The 21,394-nt window shown below is 39.1% G+C and overlaps 1 protein-coding gene across 4 annotated transcripts; it reads right to left on the bottom strand.

Annotated features, from left to right (window-relative positions):
* Positions 1–2,985: 2,985 nt before the first annotated feature.
* On the bottom strand, positions 2,986–11,060 carry ZNF518A (zinc finger protein 518A). Of its 4 annotated transcripts, none has more exons than XM_083865893.1 (3): positions 10,950–11,060; positions 4,765–8,618; positions 2,986–3,326 (listed from the first exon to the last, which is right to left on the bottom strand). In XM_083865893.1, exons 2-3 carry the CDS (start codon positions 8,510–8,512, stop codon positions 3,307–3,309), a joined length of 3,768 nt encoding a protein of 1,255 aa, XP_083722019.1. In that variant the 5' UTR covers positions 8,513–8,618; positions 10,950–11,060; the 3' UTR covers positions 2,986–3,306. The 4 variants fall into 4 exon arrangements, with proteins under 4 accessions (XP_083722019.1, XP_083722020.1, XP_083722018.1 ...); XM_083865894.1 differs by having other exon boundaries at positions 4,847–8,618; XM_083865892.1 differs by having other exon boundaries at positions 2,986–7,655; positions 8,550–8,618.
* Between the last annotated feature and the right edge of the window lie 10,334 nt (positions 11,061–21,394).

The raw sequence follows: 21,394 nt of genomic DNA, 5'->3' as shown, positions 1-21,394 counted from the left end.
CCAGTTACCTTCACCCTCAAACCTTACTTTATTTTTTTATCCATGTCCTACATGATTATAGGGCTACCTTTATAGTTGTATGCACCAGGTAACAGGTATAGCAAGTCTGACCTGACAGACACAGCAACACACCTCTCCCCTCATCTTTCTTTGATACTGTGACATTGTTAGCCCATTTCCCTTCCATATAACTGTCATTCACTGAATAGCTAAAACAAAACAACAACAACCCAAACACACACACAAAAAGCCCTTAAACCTAGAACTAAAAATGAACTAATTCTTTTGTCTGAGAACTCAGGGCAAAGTGTCATATTTAATAATGTACAAAGATGTGTTGTCTGCCTACCTGATACAGAGAATACGAGTACTGCATATCATTCCTGACAGTGTTGCTCCATGAAAGGAGTAAGAACTTGCATTCTCAAAAATCCAAGTGTTCAGACACACAAGTTAGAAAACTACATTCTTCCTTCAATCAAAAGCACCAGCAGCAGAGATTATTAGGTAGTGTTGTTTTAAAAAAAAGTCTCACAAAACAGCTCTGTAACAAATTTTTGTTGAAACACTGAATTACTGAGGAAAGGCACCGTGACTTACTGATAAATACACATCTTGCCAAGAATACGAGATAGATTTTATGTCTCAAGGTCAAACACAGACACTAGTACAAACAGTTGATGACCTTGTGCTTGCACCTGTCTTTATATGTCCCATAACAATATAATCAATTGAAGGCTTATCTTGCTGTGTGCAATGTTACAAGCTATTTTAAAATGTTATGGTTGCAAAGTCAAGCACTCAAAATCAAGATACTTCAAGTTACCTGTGCAACCTTGTCACATCAGCTATATTCATTACAATACAAGCATTAAATATATGATCACTGAATATTTTTCCATATGTATTTATGTGTTTCACTTGGTTCACGCAATACTTCAGGGATAAATTGTAGGTGTGTAATGAAAAACTGGGGTTTGTAGGATATTTGTAAGATACATTTCCCCATTTACTGAAAATGCTGAGAAATGCACCGTTAAAGCAGTTGAACATTTCACTGAAGAACTGAGCATATTTTCCCTGTATCTTCTACTGTACCTTCTACTGCAACACAGGTCAGATCACTTCAACCAAATTTTCTCCTGATGGCAATTAACTGTCATCTCGATTTCAGTGAAGTCCCACTTGAGATTTTCTGAAAGCTGATCTGCAGAAATGCTGAACTCTAAGGACCTCAAACAATGCACTAAGGAAAAGGTTGTAAGAATAAAATTATATACTTAGAACAATACCTGAGCAACCTGTACTAAATAATACAAGGACCTAATTAAGGGTGGGGAAACAATATATTGAATCACTACCCAGGAGGGAGCAATAATTCTCTGCACTGAATGAGATGGATGTCCCCAGAAAAAGTGACACGTGCCAATTAATTAAGATTATATTAAGCAACCTTATTTCAACGTTTCCTAGTTTTACACTGTGTTCACAGTACCGTTTAAGGTCAATTCATATGAAAAGAAATGAGTTTTAAAAAAATTCCAGTGACAGTTGCCACTCTCATGATTCATCAATACAGAGAAAACTCCCTAATGCTATGGCAGAATTTCCACCTCAATGCCAAGTAATTGTTAATAAAAACTGGTCATCCTGGCTGAAATTGCACCAAGCAGATTTAGAAATAAATTTCACATACATTTTTTCCAAAGAAGGCAAAGGCAATGTCCAAAATTCACGGGTTCAGTTTCACAGTCTACAGAAGAACAAGCTGACACAGACAGTAGATCCTCCTAGTCAAAAAAGCTCAACATGTTTTTGTCCTTTCCTAATGCTGTTTCTTTCTAACCTGCTTCCTCACTACTACTGGTCTTCCTCAAAGTTCCTAGCCAAATTAACATCACAGCTCAAGCCCACTGTGCAGCACAAAATGATCCAGGTGAGATACACAACACACACCAACTGTATATTAATTCACCCAAACTACACTGATCTTCTTTGAGGTCAGATCTTCACTTGACTTCCATACATAACCCACCAGCTACAAGACTAGTGTGCATCTTCCTGCCAACGCACATATCAAGAAAGAAAATTTATCTAATCACTGAAGCAATTGTTTTTAATTTTAACACTTTTTAAAAAGTAAGTTGAATTCGTATTAGTGATGACATGCCTGTGACACCCATGACTTCTTACTGTTTCACTGGTAGCAAGCATTCTTCATTCTCACCTAAAGGAATCAGTAACAGGAAACTATCTGGGCTTGCTACAACCTCACCCGACCCCACCGCCCCAAGCTTTAAATGCCCCAGTCCCCTCCAAGCCTACTGTTCAATTTTGACAGTTTTTGCATCAATACTTTGGGAAGCTGGCCTACTCCTTCATACTTGGGCAAAAGGTGCCAGCCATATGGTAAGAGCAATCGCATGTAAGACTGAAACTTGTAGCCTACAGAGGTTCATTAAGAATCTGGAGGACAAAAACAACAGATTATGTCCTCAAGACATAACTACTGTGGATAATAAGGACCTTCATCTGTATACCCTCAGTCACTATGGTTAAGAGGTCTTTTGTTTACGTGCCATCACATAAAGACTAAAAAACTGTAAAGCGTAGTCTCTCTTCATTATCCTTAAAACTGAAAGTAGAAAGCAAGCAGGCTCCTAAGAACATTACCCTACTGGCTGGTAAAATAAGGGAAGCATAACTTGAGCCCTGGTTTTGCCAACCCCCTGGTGCCCCAAAAGGTGGTATATCTGAATAAACAATAGTAGAAGACATTAAGTCATTATGGGGACAGATTACATCTACCTGAAATAAAGCTATGATGCAATTACAAGCCTAAAATGGCGCTCTGCACCTCCCCATATCTTGACCTTCCTATAGGGTTTGTTTTTGGCAGACATAGCAAGACAGAAATATTTTCTATAAATGCTCGAAGTCATATGCTGTAAACACAAGTTATAGCAAATTTAATAGTGACAAAATCAATACAGATTAGGAATGTTCACCATTCTTAAACACCATATACATTATGAATATATATACTGTATATTTTCAATCATTTTCATTCTGATGCACCGTATTAACACAATCATAATATGTTTTATTAATTTATATGAAAAATACTTCACTAAGAAAGTAGACAAACTGCACAGAAATAGTACAAGTGTCATGTGCATAGCAATATATCTTAAAGCATTCACATATGGCTTTGTTTAAATGAAACTGTTGGGGGAATGGCCCTATACGGACCCATGGTTACACAGTCGACATAATGTAAACTGCTTCACATCTTTGAGGCACTTGCTAATAATAGTGTTCAATCCCTGAAAAACAAAATCAAGAGCTAATAAGTGAAAATAACAAAAATCCCAGGATAACAGTTGTGTGTATTTAAAAAGATTTTAAAAATTGGTTGTAGTAGTGCATGCACAGAACTGAAAAACTGGGGAAAGGGGTGTAATTTCTGTGCAAGAATTATACCAAGTAACTGGAAAGTATAAAAATATTTACATGTTTAGGGATTTAAAGTATGTACAGAACAAAAGCCCTGAAGACTCATAATACAGAATAAAAATATAGCACATAATAGCAGTAATAAAAATAATATAATTTTTAAATATATTTTTTGTATTTGCAGTTAGTTACAAGTTATTTAAACCACAAAGTTCTTCAATCTTACTCAAATCTGATGGCAATAGGGAATACACTCTTCCTTTTAAAACACAAGCATTTTGCATCCTTTTTCAACCTCAGGTACAATACTGACATAGAAAACAGAATGACTTGTGTGTCTTAATCCAACTGATTTTCTTTTTTTAAAACTTTAATGAATAATATTGATTTACTTCACTGGTCATCGTTCCAATAATGAATTCCAATCTCGAGTAGCCTCCATCAGATGCCTCTGTCCATGCCCTACCCAATTATCCTGATTGTCAAATATTCTACCACAAAACCAGCAGCTAAACTTAGCTTTCAAGGTATTATTAGAGGTAGTTTTCACAATCTGGTAATTGTTTTTGCTAGTCTTTTTCAGTGTCAATTTTAAGACAAATCTTTCTTTTACAGGGTTAATGGGTTTTATTGTCCTGTATCTTTTTTGAGAAAAATCATCAGTAGTTACATCCGAAGGATTGCAGAAGTCTTGCTGCAGAAGAGCTTCAACAGTTCTTTTTGACAATAAAACCTTAAGAATATGGCCCTTAAATTTAGCAATAGACTTCATTAAATTTACAACTTCTGGAACATCCGCATCAGGATGATTAAGCACAACAACTGGTTGATTTCTCCGGGGGCATTTTACAAGCTGGTTAGAATTAAAAGGGAGTAATTTCAAAGTCCTCACAGTTTTTTTTGATGCCCTTGATTTGTAAGGGCTACCTGATTCACTAACAATTTCAGCCTGATTCTTTTCCTTACACTTTCTGTGCAACACTGCTTTCTTTCTAGGAGGTTCTGAGCAACTAGCCTTCCTTTTACGTTTGAAATTCTTCTTTCTTTGCCCACCCACAGTTCCTGAACTTTTAGACCTAGCTTGTTTTAAACTAGGTTTTACTTTTGCAGTTCTGTTTTGGGTGCTCCATGAGGACTTCTGACAACCAGAGTTATTCCTCTTGTTAGCAGTTATTACTTCCGTACTCTCAATAGAACATTTTTGCAACTGCATCCCTGCAGATTTAGCAGAATAAACAGGTTCTACAGGAGGAACACGACATGCTGGATTAGAGCTTGCCAAAGAGGCATCTGCTGGCATTAACCCACCTGCTAAGTTTAAGGCATCATTAAAACTAAGATTAGTTTGTTTCTGTGCTAGTGCAGGAGTAAGGAACTGCAAGTTATCCACCTGTAGTGAGGGCACCGAGTTGCTTACTGACTGAGTGTTATCAGACAGCGTATCCGAAGTAGGAGTCTTAATTTTCAGCAAAAGCTGTTGTTGCATGGCTCCAGTTTTCTTTGGTTGACAATTCTGATGAGCGTTATCCTGAAAAAAAATTGGTTTATGAACTACAGGCTTGTTTGGTGTCATACATTTCAAAAAAACTTCCTGCCGTCCATCAGGTGAAAGTGCATAAACATGTTGTTCCTGTTTAATTTCCCGCTGCTTTACTGACTCCAAAGAACCAAAGACAGCATCCTGGTGCTCTGGTAACACCTTCACAGAAGTTGCTTTCACAGACGACTCTGATGAGTTTGTCATTAGAAGAGGTGCTTTGAATGGCATACTATTCAATGAGTCATTTACTGTACCACATACTTCCCCATTACAGGAACTTCTTACATTTCTAAAACTGCCATTTTCCCCCTTCACTTCTGAAGCCGACACGGTTATTTTCCCAAATTCTCTGGATGCAATTCCCCCTGAAACCTGAGAACTACTATTAGGGGCATTTGTAACTGTTCCAACTGCCCCACTAAAAGTCAAAATCACTCCAGATCCTTTATTTGAAACAAAAGATGCAGGTACACCTTTAGTAACATGCCCAGCTGATGAACTGGTTGATGGAAGAGATTTTCCAGAAACCACCTGTTGCCTAGACTGGTTAGAAAGGTGGAAAGGAACAAAAAATCGTGATGGAAGGGACCGAACAAAAAGGGCTTTCTTCTGTTCCTGAGGAACAGGCAAAACTGGTGAAAAGCTGCTAGGATTTTGAGCTGCAGACAGTACTTTATCTTTTACTAATTGCTGTGTAAACTTATCTGTAGGAGTTTCTAGCAAAGTACCAACACCCGGAGTTGTGGATAATCTGTCCACATCCTGTGAATCAAGTGATGTGTTGGGTGTCAGTCTTTCTCTCCCACAACATGTACCTTCATTTGTGCTACATCTTGTGTCCAACTCTCTTGTACATAAAGGGAAGTGTACATTAGAAGGAGGCCTCTGAAAACCACACGCCGTTGCAGAGCTTTTTAAATGCAGGCAGCTTGTATTCCTGGTCTCAGGACCAGAAAGCAGCTTATCAGAACGAAGTTTGACACAGTTACTCGTCTTGCTGTGGAATTCTTGCTGAGAAGTTGTTTTTACTTTTAACACATCTTGCAGTAACTGGTTTATCTCAGGCGATAAATAATTAGCTGCCTGTTCACTTTGCAATGAGAAAACAGATGTGATTTTAGGCATTAAGAAAGAGTTGAAACAATCAGAGGCATTTTCCTGGTATTTCTCAGCTACGTTCTGAAAGCCTTGCTCTATGTTAGTGTCCAAATACTGCTGGCCATTACGCTTGTCCTCTGTAAAACACTCGCTGTCAACACCACATTTAGATTGGCTTTTAAAAGACACAGAGTTATTCTTAGTGTTTACGTGTTCGTAAGTTTTATTAACATTTGATTGGGCTGACACAACTTTCTCTGATTTTAAACCTTTCATGGATTCTGAATGTGAAGATGCAGGTTCTTTTCTACTGTTCTGAAAAGAACATCTTTTGCTATATTCTTTGTATCTGCCATCTGCTGATGTCCAAATGCTACATGGATTATCCAAAGAGTCCATTTTGGAATAGTTGTGAAAAGACAACAACCCTTCATTAGATGACTCCACTGAGGTTGAACAATAGAGATTATCCATAGCTCCATTACTATTATTCAGGCCACCATTTTGCATTTTCAGTTCAGGAAAGAAGGGTGTTTTCATAGGGTCATAAGGAAGGGGATTTGTAATAGCGGGTGGTAATACCTGAGGATGACTCGAAGGATGAAAGCTTCCCCATGAGATACTAGTTTGAGTTCCAACTTTTGTTACCTCTTCATGTGGAGATACAGTTGAGTCCAGCTTCATCGGCAAATAATTTGGACCTTTTCCTACAGCTGTATTAGAAGGTGCTACAGTTTCAGAAACACGCCCACCATACAATATGGAGTGATTTTGTTTTTCCACTCTTGCTTTTCCTGAATGAGGAGCAGGACAAGAAAATGGAGGCGAGGTTAATGGATGAACACAATTGTTCTTTAAGGTTGACTGATCACTTACACGTGGTATAGCACCTGAAGACAAGCCACAGGGAGCAGCAGTCTGCAGCAAAGAAGTTGCAGAACCATCTTTAACCTGATCAACCTTCTGACCCAACAAATATTCATTTTGCTTACTTGTAGGTAGTAATTTTATAACAATATGTTGTTTTCCATCTACCATTTTGAAGCCCATAAATTTAGCACTGTAATTTGCTGGAACAGATATTTTATTATTTTTAACCATCAATACTGTTGGCCCATGAACAGCACTTTTCAATAACCCCAGGCCGTAACTTGTTCCATCATCTGCCTTATTGTATTGTGCAGCAGTAGCAGAGAGCGTTCCACCCACAAAATGACGCTTTTCTGTGTATTTAATTTGATCTTTCTCTTCACTCATTTCCACATCTCTCATACACTGGTTCAGCTCCTCAGCATTTGTTTGAACTTTATTCACACTTTTTAGCACTTGTGTATTTTCTTCTCCGGCACTGTCACTTCCACCGCTTATCTTCTTCCATCTCCAGAGTGGTTTTTTTGATGCTCCCATTTTATACCTTCTTAAAACAAGCTTCAGTCCTGCTGGAGTCTTCACTATTCTTTTTTCATATTTATCTTTTTCCAGTTTTTCTTTTGCAATTAAGTGGTCTCTGTGTACAGCTATGATGTGTTTTAAAAGATAATCTTTCCGTGACGTGCTGTATCTGCAATAAGGACAACCAAAAGAAAACATACTAGTATGAACAAGAAGATGATTTTGGAGCTCCTCCTCTGTCAAGTTTTCTTGATGGCATTTTCCACATTTATAGGGAATCTCTTTATGTTTGTGAATGTGCTGAACAAACGTACCCACATCACGCGTAGAAAATCCACATTTTTCACACCGAAAGTGTCCATTTACACAATGCTTTGATATGAAGTGTTTTGTCAAAGCCAACAAAGTGTATACCTGTTCATCATTACAGAGCTCACATTTTACTAAAGTGCTACGATGGATACGTCTGTGCTGTTTAAATGACTGAAAGTCATTAGCTGAGAAGCTGCACATCTCACAAGGATACAAAGGCAACTCGCCATAGTGTAACAGCTGAAAATGTTTCTGTAGGTCATTTGGGCTGTATCTAATGTTATCCTTGCACTTTGTACAAGTGAAATGCAGTATCTTTGCTGCAGTTTTCAACCCTTCTTCAAATTGCACTTCTGGTTTAATTTGCAAGTGGCTTCCTTCTGAACAACTGAGATTGCTTCCGCTTATTTTCACTAGACTTAAGGACTTCCTTGCAGTTTGATTCTTACACTGAAAGAGTTTTCTAAACCTATCAACTTCATGTTTCATTAATACTTCATTTGGAATGTTCACCTTGGGTAATTCAATTTTCACATTTTTTAGTCCATAAGTGAGATTGACATCTAAAATTGCAGGTTGAATCGTCATACTTAAAGGATCACTCACTACTTCTTCTTTCAAAGTAATGTCTGTAGAAAAATTCTTCATAGCATTGTGTTTTAAGAAACTGATTCGCTTTTTGTCACAAAAAAAGTATTCCTGTTCAGATGACATGATTTTAGGTTTTACTGTTCTTGAGATTTAGTCTTACTTCCGGCAGCAAATGAGACAACTGCGCCGAGTTACTCTCAAAGCTCTACAACTTCCCCATTTCATTCTCCTGAAATTTAAAACAAAAAAAAAAAGGCAAATAATTACTTTTAAAACTAATGCAATTGGAACAATCTATTACAATTCACTAGCAAATACATGCCAATCACTGAAGTTGTTAATTTTTGTAATATCACTTGACGTGTGAAAAAAAAAAACAAAAAAGGATGAGGCAAAAAAGCGCTATTACATTGTAACCTTTGTTTGTGTTGGGGGTGTTTGTTGGTTTGTTGTTTGGAGGTTTTAAAAAAAAATTAAACTTGAAAAATACGTTTTAAAGAACAACACCTACTGAAAGATACATGTCATCAAATTTTGGGTTTCTCCCATCCTGTAAGCATAAAGAAATCTGAAGACCTACTTTTTTTTTTAATGAAGCCTGGGTTTATTACACATTTGGGATTTCAAGCAAATAAAAACACTCCTTTTTGAGATGGGTCACTAACTGAACCTAACTGAAGTACTACAAAAAAGTCAAAATATAGAAAATTTGATGTTTTTATTACTCAAGTGTGCTGCTCTATTGGTAACTATTGTGCTTAAAAAGGAAAGAAAGTAAAATCAGAATCTGACAAAGTATCTACTTCACTAATAGAGACATGACCTTTACCAACACCAAAATCCAATCACAACGACCTACAACAAATTTTTCACATGCCCACCTTTAGTACCACACGAGTCTGAATCAGTCAACAGATAAAAGTTCTCAGGTTTCTCATTGCACATTCCTGGGTACATGTTAATATTTTCAGTGCATGACTATGGATTAAAAGGCTCAAGCAGTTATGGTCATCACTGTCTTGCTCCAGATTTCATGTCAGTGTTTCCATAACAGGCTGCATCAACAATTTATAGCAGCTTAAGTCCATCGTGAACAACTCTCCTGCACAGAATGTCTACACAGAATCACTAGAATTGGAACAGCAGCAAAATTAACTTGAATTCTTTAAAGCAACACTGGAAAGGAGGAACTGTTTCTTCACTAGTCTAACACTTTTTACTAAAAAGTTTTTCCACAGTACAAGTCACAAAGTCACTTTCTTCTTTCCTAACAAAAGTTACTAAATTGTTAGTGATTCTCTCTCCCCTTCTCTCATGCTCACCCTGAAGCAACACAGACTTGGAACTCATTAGATCATCTCATTTATTCACATTCAAACTGAAAGAATGATCACATCCTCTCCCTTGCTGTGATTAAGCACAAGGGTTGCTTCTAAGATCTCCAAGCCATCATAATTATTAGCCCTAAGGTCTTTCAAACACTTTCCCACAGTCCTGGGAGAAGGAAGTATCTAGCATTACATATGCAAATACCTGACAAAGAAAATGAAGACTGAAAAATTTTGAAGTCCATGTTCTTGTATCATGTAGCAAGAAAAACAAAACACTTTTTTTTAAGCACATGCTTTACTGCATTCCTTTGGAGAAGATACTAGCACTTCTGCACAATCCTTGAAAATATTAAACACAACAGACTTCGACACTGTACACAGACTCTAATATCAAGTAAATTCACTGTGTTCTCCAGATATGAGACCTGCAAAACTTCAACTATACATCCAAAAAAAAAAAAAAAAAACTCAAAAACACCCCAAAACAACAAACCACAGAGACAATACACTCCCTCCTCAGAATCTCTCCAAATGGAAACACTTTGGGTACAGGATTTTTATTTTTTCTTTTAACTCAATGACACATTCCCTATCTTCCACACAAAAGATTAATACGTGGGAGATTACCCTACTTTGAGCCTTGAGAAGAGGCTCAGTTGCACAGGCAGCTCCTGTGCATTTACATTCCATTTCCACCAAAAGAGTACTGCATTAAAATGCATTCTCCTGCCAATGGTATATCGCTTATTTGAATAAAAGCAAGATGAACTTCCACATAAAGAATAAGTAACTAAAAATTATTTGGATTTGTTTGCTCGAACAACTTTTTTTAATACACACAAAGATTACACATTGCATGATGCAATACATCATCCTGATGGGAGCTGCCCATCCTTCAGATTAAAAGGTTATACTGCCAGACACTGAAACCTGAAGTATGTTTACAATTAAAACTATAGAAATCAGAAGTGGATAAAGTGCTGCAGAGAACAAGGCTCAGGCTTTCAATACCAAGCTAATGTGGTCCTCAAATGGGCAACACTTACATTTGGCAAAGAGTCCTGATCAAAGATCTCCTTGAATTAATTAGCCTAATAACTTAAACTTTAAATGTGGGGGTTTTTGGGTAGCATGCAACTATCAATATTCACTTGAAATAACCATTAAAAAAGGAGGGGGTTTTATCCCAGGGATCTTGAAATGTACATTTTCAAAGAAATCTGACTTACATTAAGAAAATACTTCAGTTCTTCAACAGCTGGGGTTTTACCACACACACAGAAGAGGTAAGTATGCAAGACTCAGAAAAGGCCACAGTCAGGAGAAATACTAAAAAAGTTCTGGAAACAAAAGGAAAAGTATTTTAACTGGTGTAAATACAGGCATAACTGAAAGAATAAACTGAAAAGCACAAATCTCTCATGCATTTACATTATGTGGATTTTTAATACATTGAAGACAAAAATATTTTTTGCCCAAAGAACATTATCAAATGCAATACTAATACTGTATATATACACAATATAACAATGCCTATTTTGCTTTGCCACTACATCTCAAGCATTCATAGATGGGAAGCCAAACACATGATAACTTAAAAAAAGCATAGAAAAAAGTGACTGCTATTTCTATCCATCAAATTTTAACTTAAAATCAAAAGGCACTTATCTTTTCTCAGACAAAAGTTTTAATGGCAAAGACTTAATAATAAATTTCTATAAAGTGCAAAAGCCTGGGAAGGAGACAAAATATTACATTTACAGTATCTGAAACAAGTAGATTTAAATGCATAGTGAATACAAACATTGAAAATACGTAAGCATGTGCCACTCGCTCAAAAAATCCTCACAGTACTAAGAACTGGCGTAAGTAATTACTTCAGGCTCTCAGCCATAATTTTCTTCTGCTACAATATGTCCATATTTTGTTTAAACAAAGTACAGACAGAAAGTCTTAGCTATATAATTTGATCTAGTGAGAGATAGGAGTTAAGACACTGCTAAATTAGGTAACTTCTACAGTTTTCCCATTTCAAACTACGCTCAAAATAGGTATCCCAGCAGGCAGTATCTTCAAGATTTCTGAAAAAAAAATAGACTTATTTAATTTTTATTAAATAAATAAAATTACACTGAAGTATATCCCATGTGCAGTCCCATTCTATGCGCCTGCAAATTTAGAGTGGTGCCTTAATCTCTCCCAAGATCGGGACAGATGCAGGAACTTACGAAACTAGATCTTAAGAAACCCGTAGAGCTGGAGCAGTCAGATACAACAGATACAACCTGACCACCACAACGGCGCTTTAGTGTAAAAAAGAAAGAAAGAAACCACCGAAGCACTCTCAGAGCTCATATGCACAAACTGCTCGTGGCACAGGACGAACCTGCCATTTACAAACACAGCAGCTGAACGCGGCGGCGACGCGACACACGGCCAGCGCCTGCCCACCTGCGGGCGGACACTGCGGGCGGACCCTGCCCCTGCCTGCGCCCGCCCGGGGTGCCGGGGGAGCAGCGGCGCCACGGCCGGGGGCTGCGGCGGCCGCTCAACGCCGGGACAAAGCGCGAGGCGGCCGGCGAGACGATGGCAGCAGCTCCGTCCGACCGCGGGCACCGCAGCGGGCGCTGCCGGCATCGGGGCAGGGGCGAGCGAGGCCGTCCCTCGCCGGCTCCTCCCCGGGAGCCCCGCGGCAGCGCCGCCCCCGCCCGCCTGGGGCGCCGCACGGCCCCGGCCCGGCCGCGGCTCTGGCGCGCAGCCCGGCGGAGGGATACGCTCCCGCGGCCGCCGGCAGTAGCACACGAGGCCGTTCCTGCCCGGCCCCGCCGCCCCGGGCGCGCCCCGCGGTCCCGCCCGTCCCCAGCCCCGGCTGCCCCCCGAGCCGCCGCGGCCGGCGGGCGCGGACTATTTAATGTCTCAGCCGCACCGGGGCGCACCGACCCGCCCCGTCGCGGCCGCTCGTGCCCCCTGCCCGCTCCGCTCCGCCGCGAGCCCCGCCGGGCTGTCCCTCCCGCACCGCGCGGGGCCACCCTGCTCCCCGCCCGGCGCCTCCCGCCGAGTTACCTCGGGTATCGCCACCGCCGGCCAGCCGCTGCCGGCCGCCATCACAGTTTCCATCCGGGGATTGCCGGGTGCGAGCCCGGCCCAGGGGCGGCCGCGGCGGAGGGATACGCGTTCACCTGAGGGATGGGCGGACGGCGGCCGACGAGGCCCAAGGGGGAGAGAGGGCGGGGCGGTTCGGCAGGTCCGGCTGCCTGGGGCCTCAGGGCCCTCCCGCCGCTCCCCTTTGCCCGCCTCGGGCACACGGCACGGCCACGGGAACACGGCACGGCCACGGGAACGGCCCCCCGCTCCGCCCGTCCATATCTTGGGTGGTTCTGCCCTCCCCTGCACCCCAGGGCGTGTTTGCGCCAATGGCAGTGGGCAAGGAGAGCTGCTGCCCCTCACAAAACACTCACAACAAGCAAAGGCCTGGCCCGGAATGTTGGTGTCGCGCTCTGGGTTCGCTGCCCTGCACAGACACAACAGTAAACACAATATATAAAGGGCTATCTGTGGCGGATGTCAGCAGTAAAGTACCCAGAACGATATACGCGCATTAGATCAGTTAATTTGTTTTAACATGCTCAATACGAAGCTGACTATCGCTACAAAGTGCTTGTCTTGTTAGAGACACAGTGTCATTTCTGCTTAGGGGTGGCATCAACAGCTCTTGCTGGTAGGAACCTGCTCCGGTTTCTGTGCCAGGTTTCAATGCACAGGGAAAACCACCCAGAGTAAGGTCACCTGTAAAGAGTCTGAATGCCTGTAAGAAGTAGGAAATCGAGCTGCACCACGGCCGCAAAAGGGCGAGTGCCCATGACAGAAATAGACTGTAAAAATGAATTGTGAATGAAGAGTTAATTGAAAAGGAAATTCTTTCTCCGCTTAGGAAACAGTGATCAAAAATCAAAAGCAAAGAGGAGAAAGCTTGAGCTTTTTCCTTTGGGAAACCTTTCTAATGAACCATTTACCCAAGCAATTCAGCTGAATTTTTCTTCACAAATATTGTGACATATTACTAGTTGCAACAAAGTTCAATAAGTGCAGTATTTACTCAGTATTAAATATGAGAAGAGGGAGGAGTGTTGATGTCCTAGAGTGTGCATGTGTATACTAAGGCTACATTAAACATTAACATATTTTTAATTTCTTGTTCCACCTGGAATCACTTATTTCCCTTGTGTCCCAGACTGTAAAAGGAAATTAAGAGAAGCCATTTTGGGGTGGGTTCCTTGGCCCTAAAAAATATGTTCAAAGAAAGAATTATGTAGTTGATGGTTCTACTACACCCAAATCAATCAATCTGTGCCAAAAGCAAACAGAGAAAAGTATTCTTCTGGTTTCTAATTCATTTTATTTTTCTAAGTAGAAAGGGGTTGTTATAGGGAATGTACTGCTTTTAATAATTCGTGCTGAAATGAAATATAAATAAATTTCACAGCCCCAATTCTGCGAAAACTAGGCTTGCATTCCAGGTTGGGTGTCTCCAGCAAGAGAATAATGGAAATCAACACCTGAAAGAAAGTTCCTGGCCCTGGAGATGGGCCATTGACGATGATTAATCAAGGATGAATGGAACCAGATAAGACTCAAGGACTCGACCCACCCAATGCAGCCTTCCTGGAAAAAAATAATCAACTCACCGACCCTGCCCAGAAACCTATTCAAGAGGGGCACAGCCTCAAAAGAAAATTTCAAGAATACATCATCCCAGAATAGTGGACAAAAGATCCAGCCTTGGGGGAAATAAACTGTATAAAAATTGGACTCATGGTGGTGGGATTTGTGAACAGAGAAGGATAGAGGCCTGTCCCTATGTTCACCCAGTCTCAATTCCGGGGTCGGGGCTGTCCTTTTATCGTGGCTTTCCAAATTTATTGTTATGCAAAAATAAACTTTGCTTTTTTATTTTATTTTTCAAATCTGGCTGTTTCATTTATAACATGGAGGAAAAAAGGTGGTGGCAGTCCAATGAAAAACTACAGCAATGAGCAACCCCATTGTGCAGGAATACCAGAAACTCCTTATAAACTACCACATAAGGGGCTGCCTTACTACTGAAAAGGGGAAGAAAGAAGACAAAAAAAAAAAAAAAAAAAAAAAAAAAAAAAAAAAAAAAAAGAAGCGGCTTTTTACCAAGTTCAGAGCAGAAACTAAACTGAAAGCCAGGGAAGACTAAAATCTTCCTAAAGGATCCAGAAATTATCCTGATTCCTGATGCTGGCAGTTGAACTTCATCTGGCAGGACTTGTGACGTGAGATCCATGTAATATTCTAGTCCTTCACTCTTCTTCAGAAGTGTTGGGGGTTAGGTTTGTTCCTTTTTTACTTTAAAGAATTTTTTCCCCATAAGTTACCAAGGAGACTAAGTGTTGGATACTTAAGAATACTTGACCAAAACTAAGAAGTGGCCAAAGCTTGGCTGGGGAGATTTTTATTCATCTGTTGTAACTCCAGAAGGAGGGGGTAACTGTCTTCTCTGATAACAAGCCAGCTGTTAAAAACTGGGTGAGGTATTGTCTCTTATCTCTGCTCAGTCTTCCACTGCCTCCCAAGCCAGCTGTTAAAACCAGGAGTAGTATTTCTTATCTCTCTTCACTCTTCCACTACCCCCACGGGAATATCTTCTGTTAATGGACCATTAAAGCTCACTAATGGCATGACACATTTCATCATCCTATTGTGAGATACTCCACCCAGGGAGAAGGAGCCAAACCATTTCCACCTAGATAAAAAGGAGCCACAAGTGTCACCAGGCACTCCGGTGTTCCCACAGGACTCCCAAAGGAAGACCAGACCCAATTTGGGACCCCTGGCTCCACAGGATCATCTCTGCTTCTAACACGACACATCTGCCACTCCAGGAGGGCTGATTTTGGATTGTTTCCAACGTCCTGACCAACAGGGCGTCAAATTGTATTTTCTGACTCTGTCAGGGTTTTCTGGGATTTCTTGTTTGTTTGTTTGCTTATTCTTTTGTACTGCAACATTTGTATTTTTAATATCCCTAGTAAAGAACTGCTATACCTATTCCCAAAATCTTTTCCTGACAGCCTTTTAATTGCAAATTTATAATAATTACAAAATCTATACAATAAATCAAATATTCATGTGTTCTATGTTTTTTTTTTCAGTGTTTCTATGACTTTGCTCTGTAAGGACATAAGAGTAAATAGTAAATAGCTCTTACTTTCAACTCCTAAGTCCTGTAAAAATTTGTGTCCCATATGCCTTCTATTCTTTCACTTAAAACATCACTTTTAATTAAAAAATAACATCTCAAACATAATCATGCAGCTATTCATTCTATATTGCACTAAAACTCCTAGCTGTAATCATACTGGCTTAGCTATTCTTCATTTTGTTTAATAATCTTTTCTAGTGACATTTTTGAAACAATTTGACAGTCTTTTGCAGATCTTTCATGAAGAGTTGGAATGCAGAAACCTCCAGAAGTCTGTCCTTACAGATGCAAATTAATTTTGTTTTTTCTCCAGTGGTTTGAAATTCTGAGTGCTCATCTATTGGCTGTACATATTTTCTGGAAGAGTTCCTGTTTCTGATAGTTTTCTTATGATGTGGACTAACTCATTCGATAATTAGAGCAGATAACATTCTGCATCACTTTATGGCTTTTAGTGACAGTAAATAGAACTTAATCTCATGCATTTTTCTATGTCAGCATTTAATAAATATATTAAATATATACTTTATAAAATATGATTAATTGATATTTATCCTCTGGCTTGTATGTAATGAGATTATAAACCATATTCTTATGTACTGTTTGGCAGATAGAGCTACAACTCAGTGTCTCCAGAACAGCTGCAATGATTATCTGTTTCTCCAGAAGACAGCAAGTTCTGAATATGTCCATGAAAAGTATATTAAAAAAATATGCCAATCTTCATGGTACAACTGGGTGGGCAATATTACAGGTAGCAGAGGCTGGAAATTCATGGAGGAAGGAACCCGGGGCTAAACGTATTCAGATGTAGGAAAATAATGCTTAGGAACTGACAGGTCTTACTTAGCCTTGGCAGACTACCCAAGGACAGACCCAATAATAAGCAAGAAAGAATTAAAATTCTACTTCTTTTAAAGAACATCAGGTTCACAGGAGTTAGAAAATATCTATTGTGATAGTAACAATAAGTCAAGTAATCTTACTGCTAGGTGGTTGTTATATGTGTGTATTATAAAATTGGCTTTTCGCAAGATGTATGCTATATGATTAATAACATAGTAAGGATATAAAGGTATAAGTTTATTTCTGCTATTGGTAAGACTAGATATAAAGGGAGTAGTTGGTGTAAGTTTGCTTAAACTGTCTGTTTGGTTGGGATAACATCCAGTGAACATGTAAAGAAGACTCTGCTACTGATAACACCAACTATCAGCATCTACCACCCGCAGAAGGCACGGACCAAGGCCCAAGCTGGACGCGATAAGAAGGACACAGCCACGAAACACGCATGCTCTAAAAAGGCGGACCCAAGGAGGGACCATGCAAAGCAGTTCCTGGAATATGGAAACTAGTTTATGGAATTTTATGAATATTCATATATCGATATAACGAAAAGGGTATTTAACGAGTATCCCTGAGAAGGCAAGGTGTGGACTTGGCTGAATGCTAAGTCACCCGGCCGGCCGTTCTTGGTTTTTTCTTATCTCCTAATTGTCTTAATTATTTTATTAAACATATTCCTTAAAATTTTCTAAAAAGTGAACCTCGTTTTTCACAGTGGTTGTTTCAAATTCTTGTAAATGACTGTAAATAGAAAGTGTGATCTTACGGGTAAACAGCACAGTACAAATGGAGGGTTCAAAGAAAATACATCCATTCTTTTCTGTTCCGTGCCTCTTCACTCTTGAAAGGTGCTAACTTGACTTCCTATATTAAACATTTTACTGGTGAATTCTTACATAAAAGCCTTTTGGTGAGGCCTTTGAGTTCATTCTTCAAGTCTAGTATTTTATACTGATCAGCTTACAAAAATCTCCAAAGTGTGCTTGTCACTTAAATAAATAATACATTGGCTAGGCAGAGCTCATTTCTTTCACAAAGTACAGTGTACTTCAAACAATGCTCATATGAATAAGCTGTAGGGCTGTAAGAGAAGTTCCATATTTCTATGATGAAACATCAGTACACAGTTCTTTTAAAGCAGTTCCTAATACACTACATTATTGGTTTTGGCAATGAAGTATTCAGCAATGTATTGTTGCCTATATGTCACTGTCAGTGACATGTGTCACTGTAATTTTGACTTTGTGTTTCTTATAATAAACAGCCTATTTTGGTTAGGGCAAAACAGCAGGAAAACAATGTTAAGGCTTCCTTTTTAGATATATTATCTTATAAATATAACAGCCTTCATGATGACAGCTAAAGGTGTCATTATTAATATCAGAACATCTATGAATTCTTTTCATGTCTTCACCTGCACATCCTGACCAATATTGCAACAACGAAGGAAGTCAACAATTTAATTTTCTTTGTGGATTTCATGGCACAAATCAGTCTTGGAACTATCTGAACCATAATTGTTAAAGCTTCAAGAATAATAGTTTGAACAAAAATAATTACAACATTCAATCTAATGAGAATTTAAATTAATTCATCTTTCTACAGGAAGAAGGATGAAATAGAACCATGCCAAAATTTGATGACAGTAAGTTTCTCAAGCCAGCTTGGAAAATAGTGGCATTTGCCATCATCTTCTACAGCTCTGTTGGAATCTGCTTTTGGCCAAATGATGCTCTGCTAAATACACCTTGTACAACAGTTCCCTCTGTTAACTATTTTAATACAGGCACCATATAGACACATCCAGTTAAGAGGCCCTGTTATGATGAATATCTTTATATATCTTTATAATATATACTCCTATTCTCAGCTTAGCTTTTTCAAGGACAATTTCTGATCACTTGCATAGAAAGGATGTGTTGTAAAAGTGAGAAAACATTCTTAGGAACTTAATTAATCTTTTTTGGAAACTTGTGGAGAAAGCATCTCTCTGCCTTTCACAATATGTGAAATTGGTAAGAGACTTTTTATTGTTACAATTTGGGAATGGGGAAGTGGTGCCAGACAGCAAAAGGAAGAAGCACTCTTAGAAATATGTGAACTTTTTTTTTTTTTTTAAGTTTATCACTGTATTTATAGTTCCACCACATGTAAATCAATTACTGATAATCTACTGAAAAATAGGATTCACCTTCATGAGTAGCTTGAACTAGAATTTCTACAGATCTTATTTCTTGATTAGGCTATCACTATCTAATCACTGTCACTGTACTTGGAAAATGTTTTAATCTCATGAAAACTGAAGTTTGCACGGTTATGTGAAGATCCCATTTGGCTCATTATAATTTTAGTCTCAATGCTTATAAGTGTCTTCAGCATCATGAGCAGTCCATGATGAAACAAGTTTGGGCAACCTAATTTAAAGCAGAAACCAGAGCTGGGAAAGAAAGAGCCCATATTTAGGAATCAATTCTGAACAGATAAAGGGCAGATTCTAGTGCTAGGATCTAGCACTCAGTAGGAGGAACTAGGACAAGATCTAGAAAGCAGGAAATTGGGTCAGGATTTTAGGCAGGAAGTAACACTCAAGAGTAGGCTCTAGAGCACAATTACAAGTAAAAGGTATTAAACTTCCCAGTATATCTGGCCCTGTTTCACATACACCAAGACAGGCTACACCAGCCTCTCAGAAGTGAGGCCATTACCCTTTGGAAAACTAGTTATGGCCAGATGACTAATAAAGAGGTGCCTGAGTTGACTGTGGGACATGTCTTGACTTCACAATTTTCAGTGGCAGCTGAGCAAGCAGGATGTCTTGAGTTACACAAGCATCTTCCTCAGAGTCAGATAGTCATGACCCCAACACTTTTTAGCAGTCAAGTAATGTGAGCAGTGAGCTGGATCATGATTGCCCAGATGAGATAGGAGTGACTGGCAAACCAAGGAAAGTTTGAATCAAAGCAAGCTGCAATAATGTTAATGCACATAAATGCTAAGAAAGCAAGATTAACTTCAAGCCTTTCTCAAAATGGGGAAGATTTTACTTTTGGCAGCAAACAAGCTAGAAACCACACACCATTGCACACACTGTCCTGATGCAATGTTGCAAAATACATCCTGGGTACTGGGCTGGTTCTTTAGCAAGGCGGGCAGTCATTTCTCTTTTGGAAGGTACAGATAAACAGAAATATCTAAACCAGCAAGTTGTTCTATGCCATAACATAAGACATGGCATTATATATTTTATAACACTGTGATTTCTGTCCATTTTTGCATTTCTAATATTATGAATATCTGCCAGTAGAGCCCTCTCATGAGTTTCTAACCAGCTAGATGCACATGTCCACACCCGCACACTTCAGGTCAAGCTGTTTACCTCTCTGCTTCAGTGTATCTATCAGCTGGAGTGAAGGTGTGCACTCTTAAAGAATTAGTTATTATAAGATTAATTTGTTTTTCTCAACAGACCAATGGCTTTATACATTCTTTGATATCAGTTAGGAAATTCTTGAGTTTCAAGAACTAGGTGACATTTCTCATATAACATATTTCTCTCATGAGTATTGACAGGACTTTCTGCATTTTAACCAGAGATACACACATACAGTTCACACCAAATTAAAATGGGAGAAGTAAACAACATTCAGGCATGAATGTTTGCTTCCTGTTGAATTCTGTGGAAAGTGCAGAAGAATCCCCATGCATAATAGGACAGGACTTGTTTATCCTCTGCTGCTTGAACAATAACTTCCATTCCAGTCACTGCTGATAAACTTCCCCTAATAAAATACATACCAACTTTGAGTATAGTGGGAAACTAAATTCCTTTCTTTTCTTCACATACATTTGTACTTTTTTGTACCTTTGTTATATCACCACATGTTGAATTTGATCTGGATCTTCTAGAAATTGCTTTGAAAACATCTCATCATGATATCAAGTTATATATACAGAAATCTTTCCCAGTTTATCCAATTTTTATCTGTTTGATTGTTTCCCTACAAGGTTTCAAATTGATTTTAAATTATTATTCTTAGACTAAAATCTAACAATCTGTTGGTTTAATATAGTTTTCAATTCTTAAATTTTGTGTCATCTTGCATCTTGAATCTTAGGCTAGCACATCCTCTGCTGCACTCCAGGTCTGACAAAAGCAGCAGCACAAGAGAATTTCTTTGCATACCCCCACAACTATGTAATCACATTTAAATATATGTAATTACACTGGAAATAAGTCCCAATTCCATTTATAATAAATCTTTGGCACTTTTGCTGAGATTACTGATATCAAGTAGTAACTTTGGAAGAGTGGAGATTCAACTCCTTTTATGTAAGAGTCCAGGCCATATAGTAACTGAACCAAATTTGAAGTAGGAACCTACCATGAGTAGGTTCATATACTTCATATACCATCCTCAACGCCTTGATAAGCTGCATTTCTCTTTCTGACTGTTTCAAAAGGTGTATTGGAGACTGGAGGTGTCAGGTTGCCTTTTAATTGTGCTCTGTGTCTTTGGATTTCACTGCCTAATGGCAAGAGATCAGTTACACTGTCATGATGTAGTTTAGCAACAGGCTAAATAAAGCCATTTTTCTTTTTCT

The sequence above is a fragment of the Zosterops lateralis genome (assembly GCF_965231275.1).
Source record: "Zosterops lateralis genome assembly, chromosome: 8".
In the NCBI taxonomy this organism is placed as follows: Eukaryota; Metazoa; Chordata; class Aves; order Passeriformes; family Zosteropidae; genus Zosterops; species Zosterops lateralis.
The sequence above is the reverse complement of the archived record's forward strand: the minus strand, read 5'-3'. Positions and strand labels throughout refer to the sequence as shown.

Bases quoted from the DNA above. Each gene is read 5' to 3' on its own strand.
- ZNF518A (XM_083865891.1), bottom strand. From the start codon at position 8,512: ATGTCATCTGAACAGGAATACTTTTTTTGTGACAAAAAGCGAATCAGT.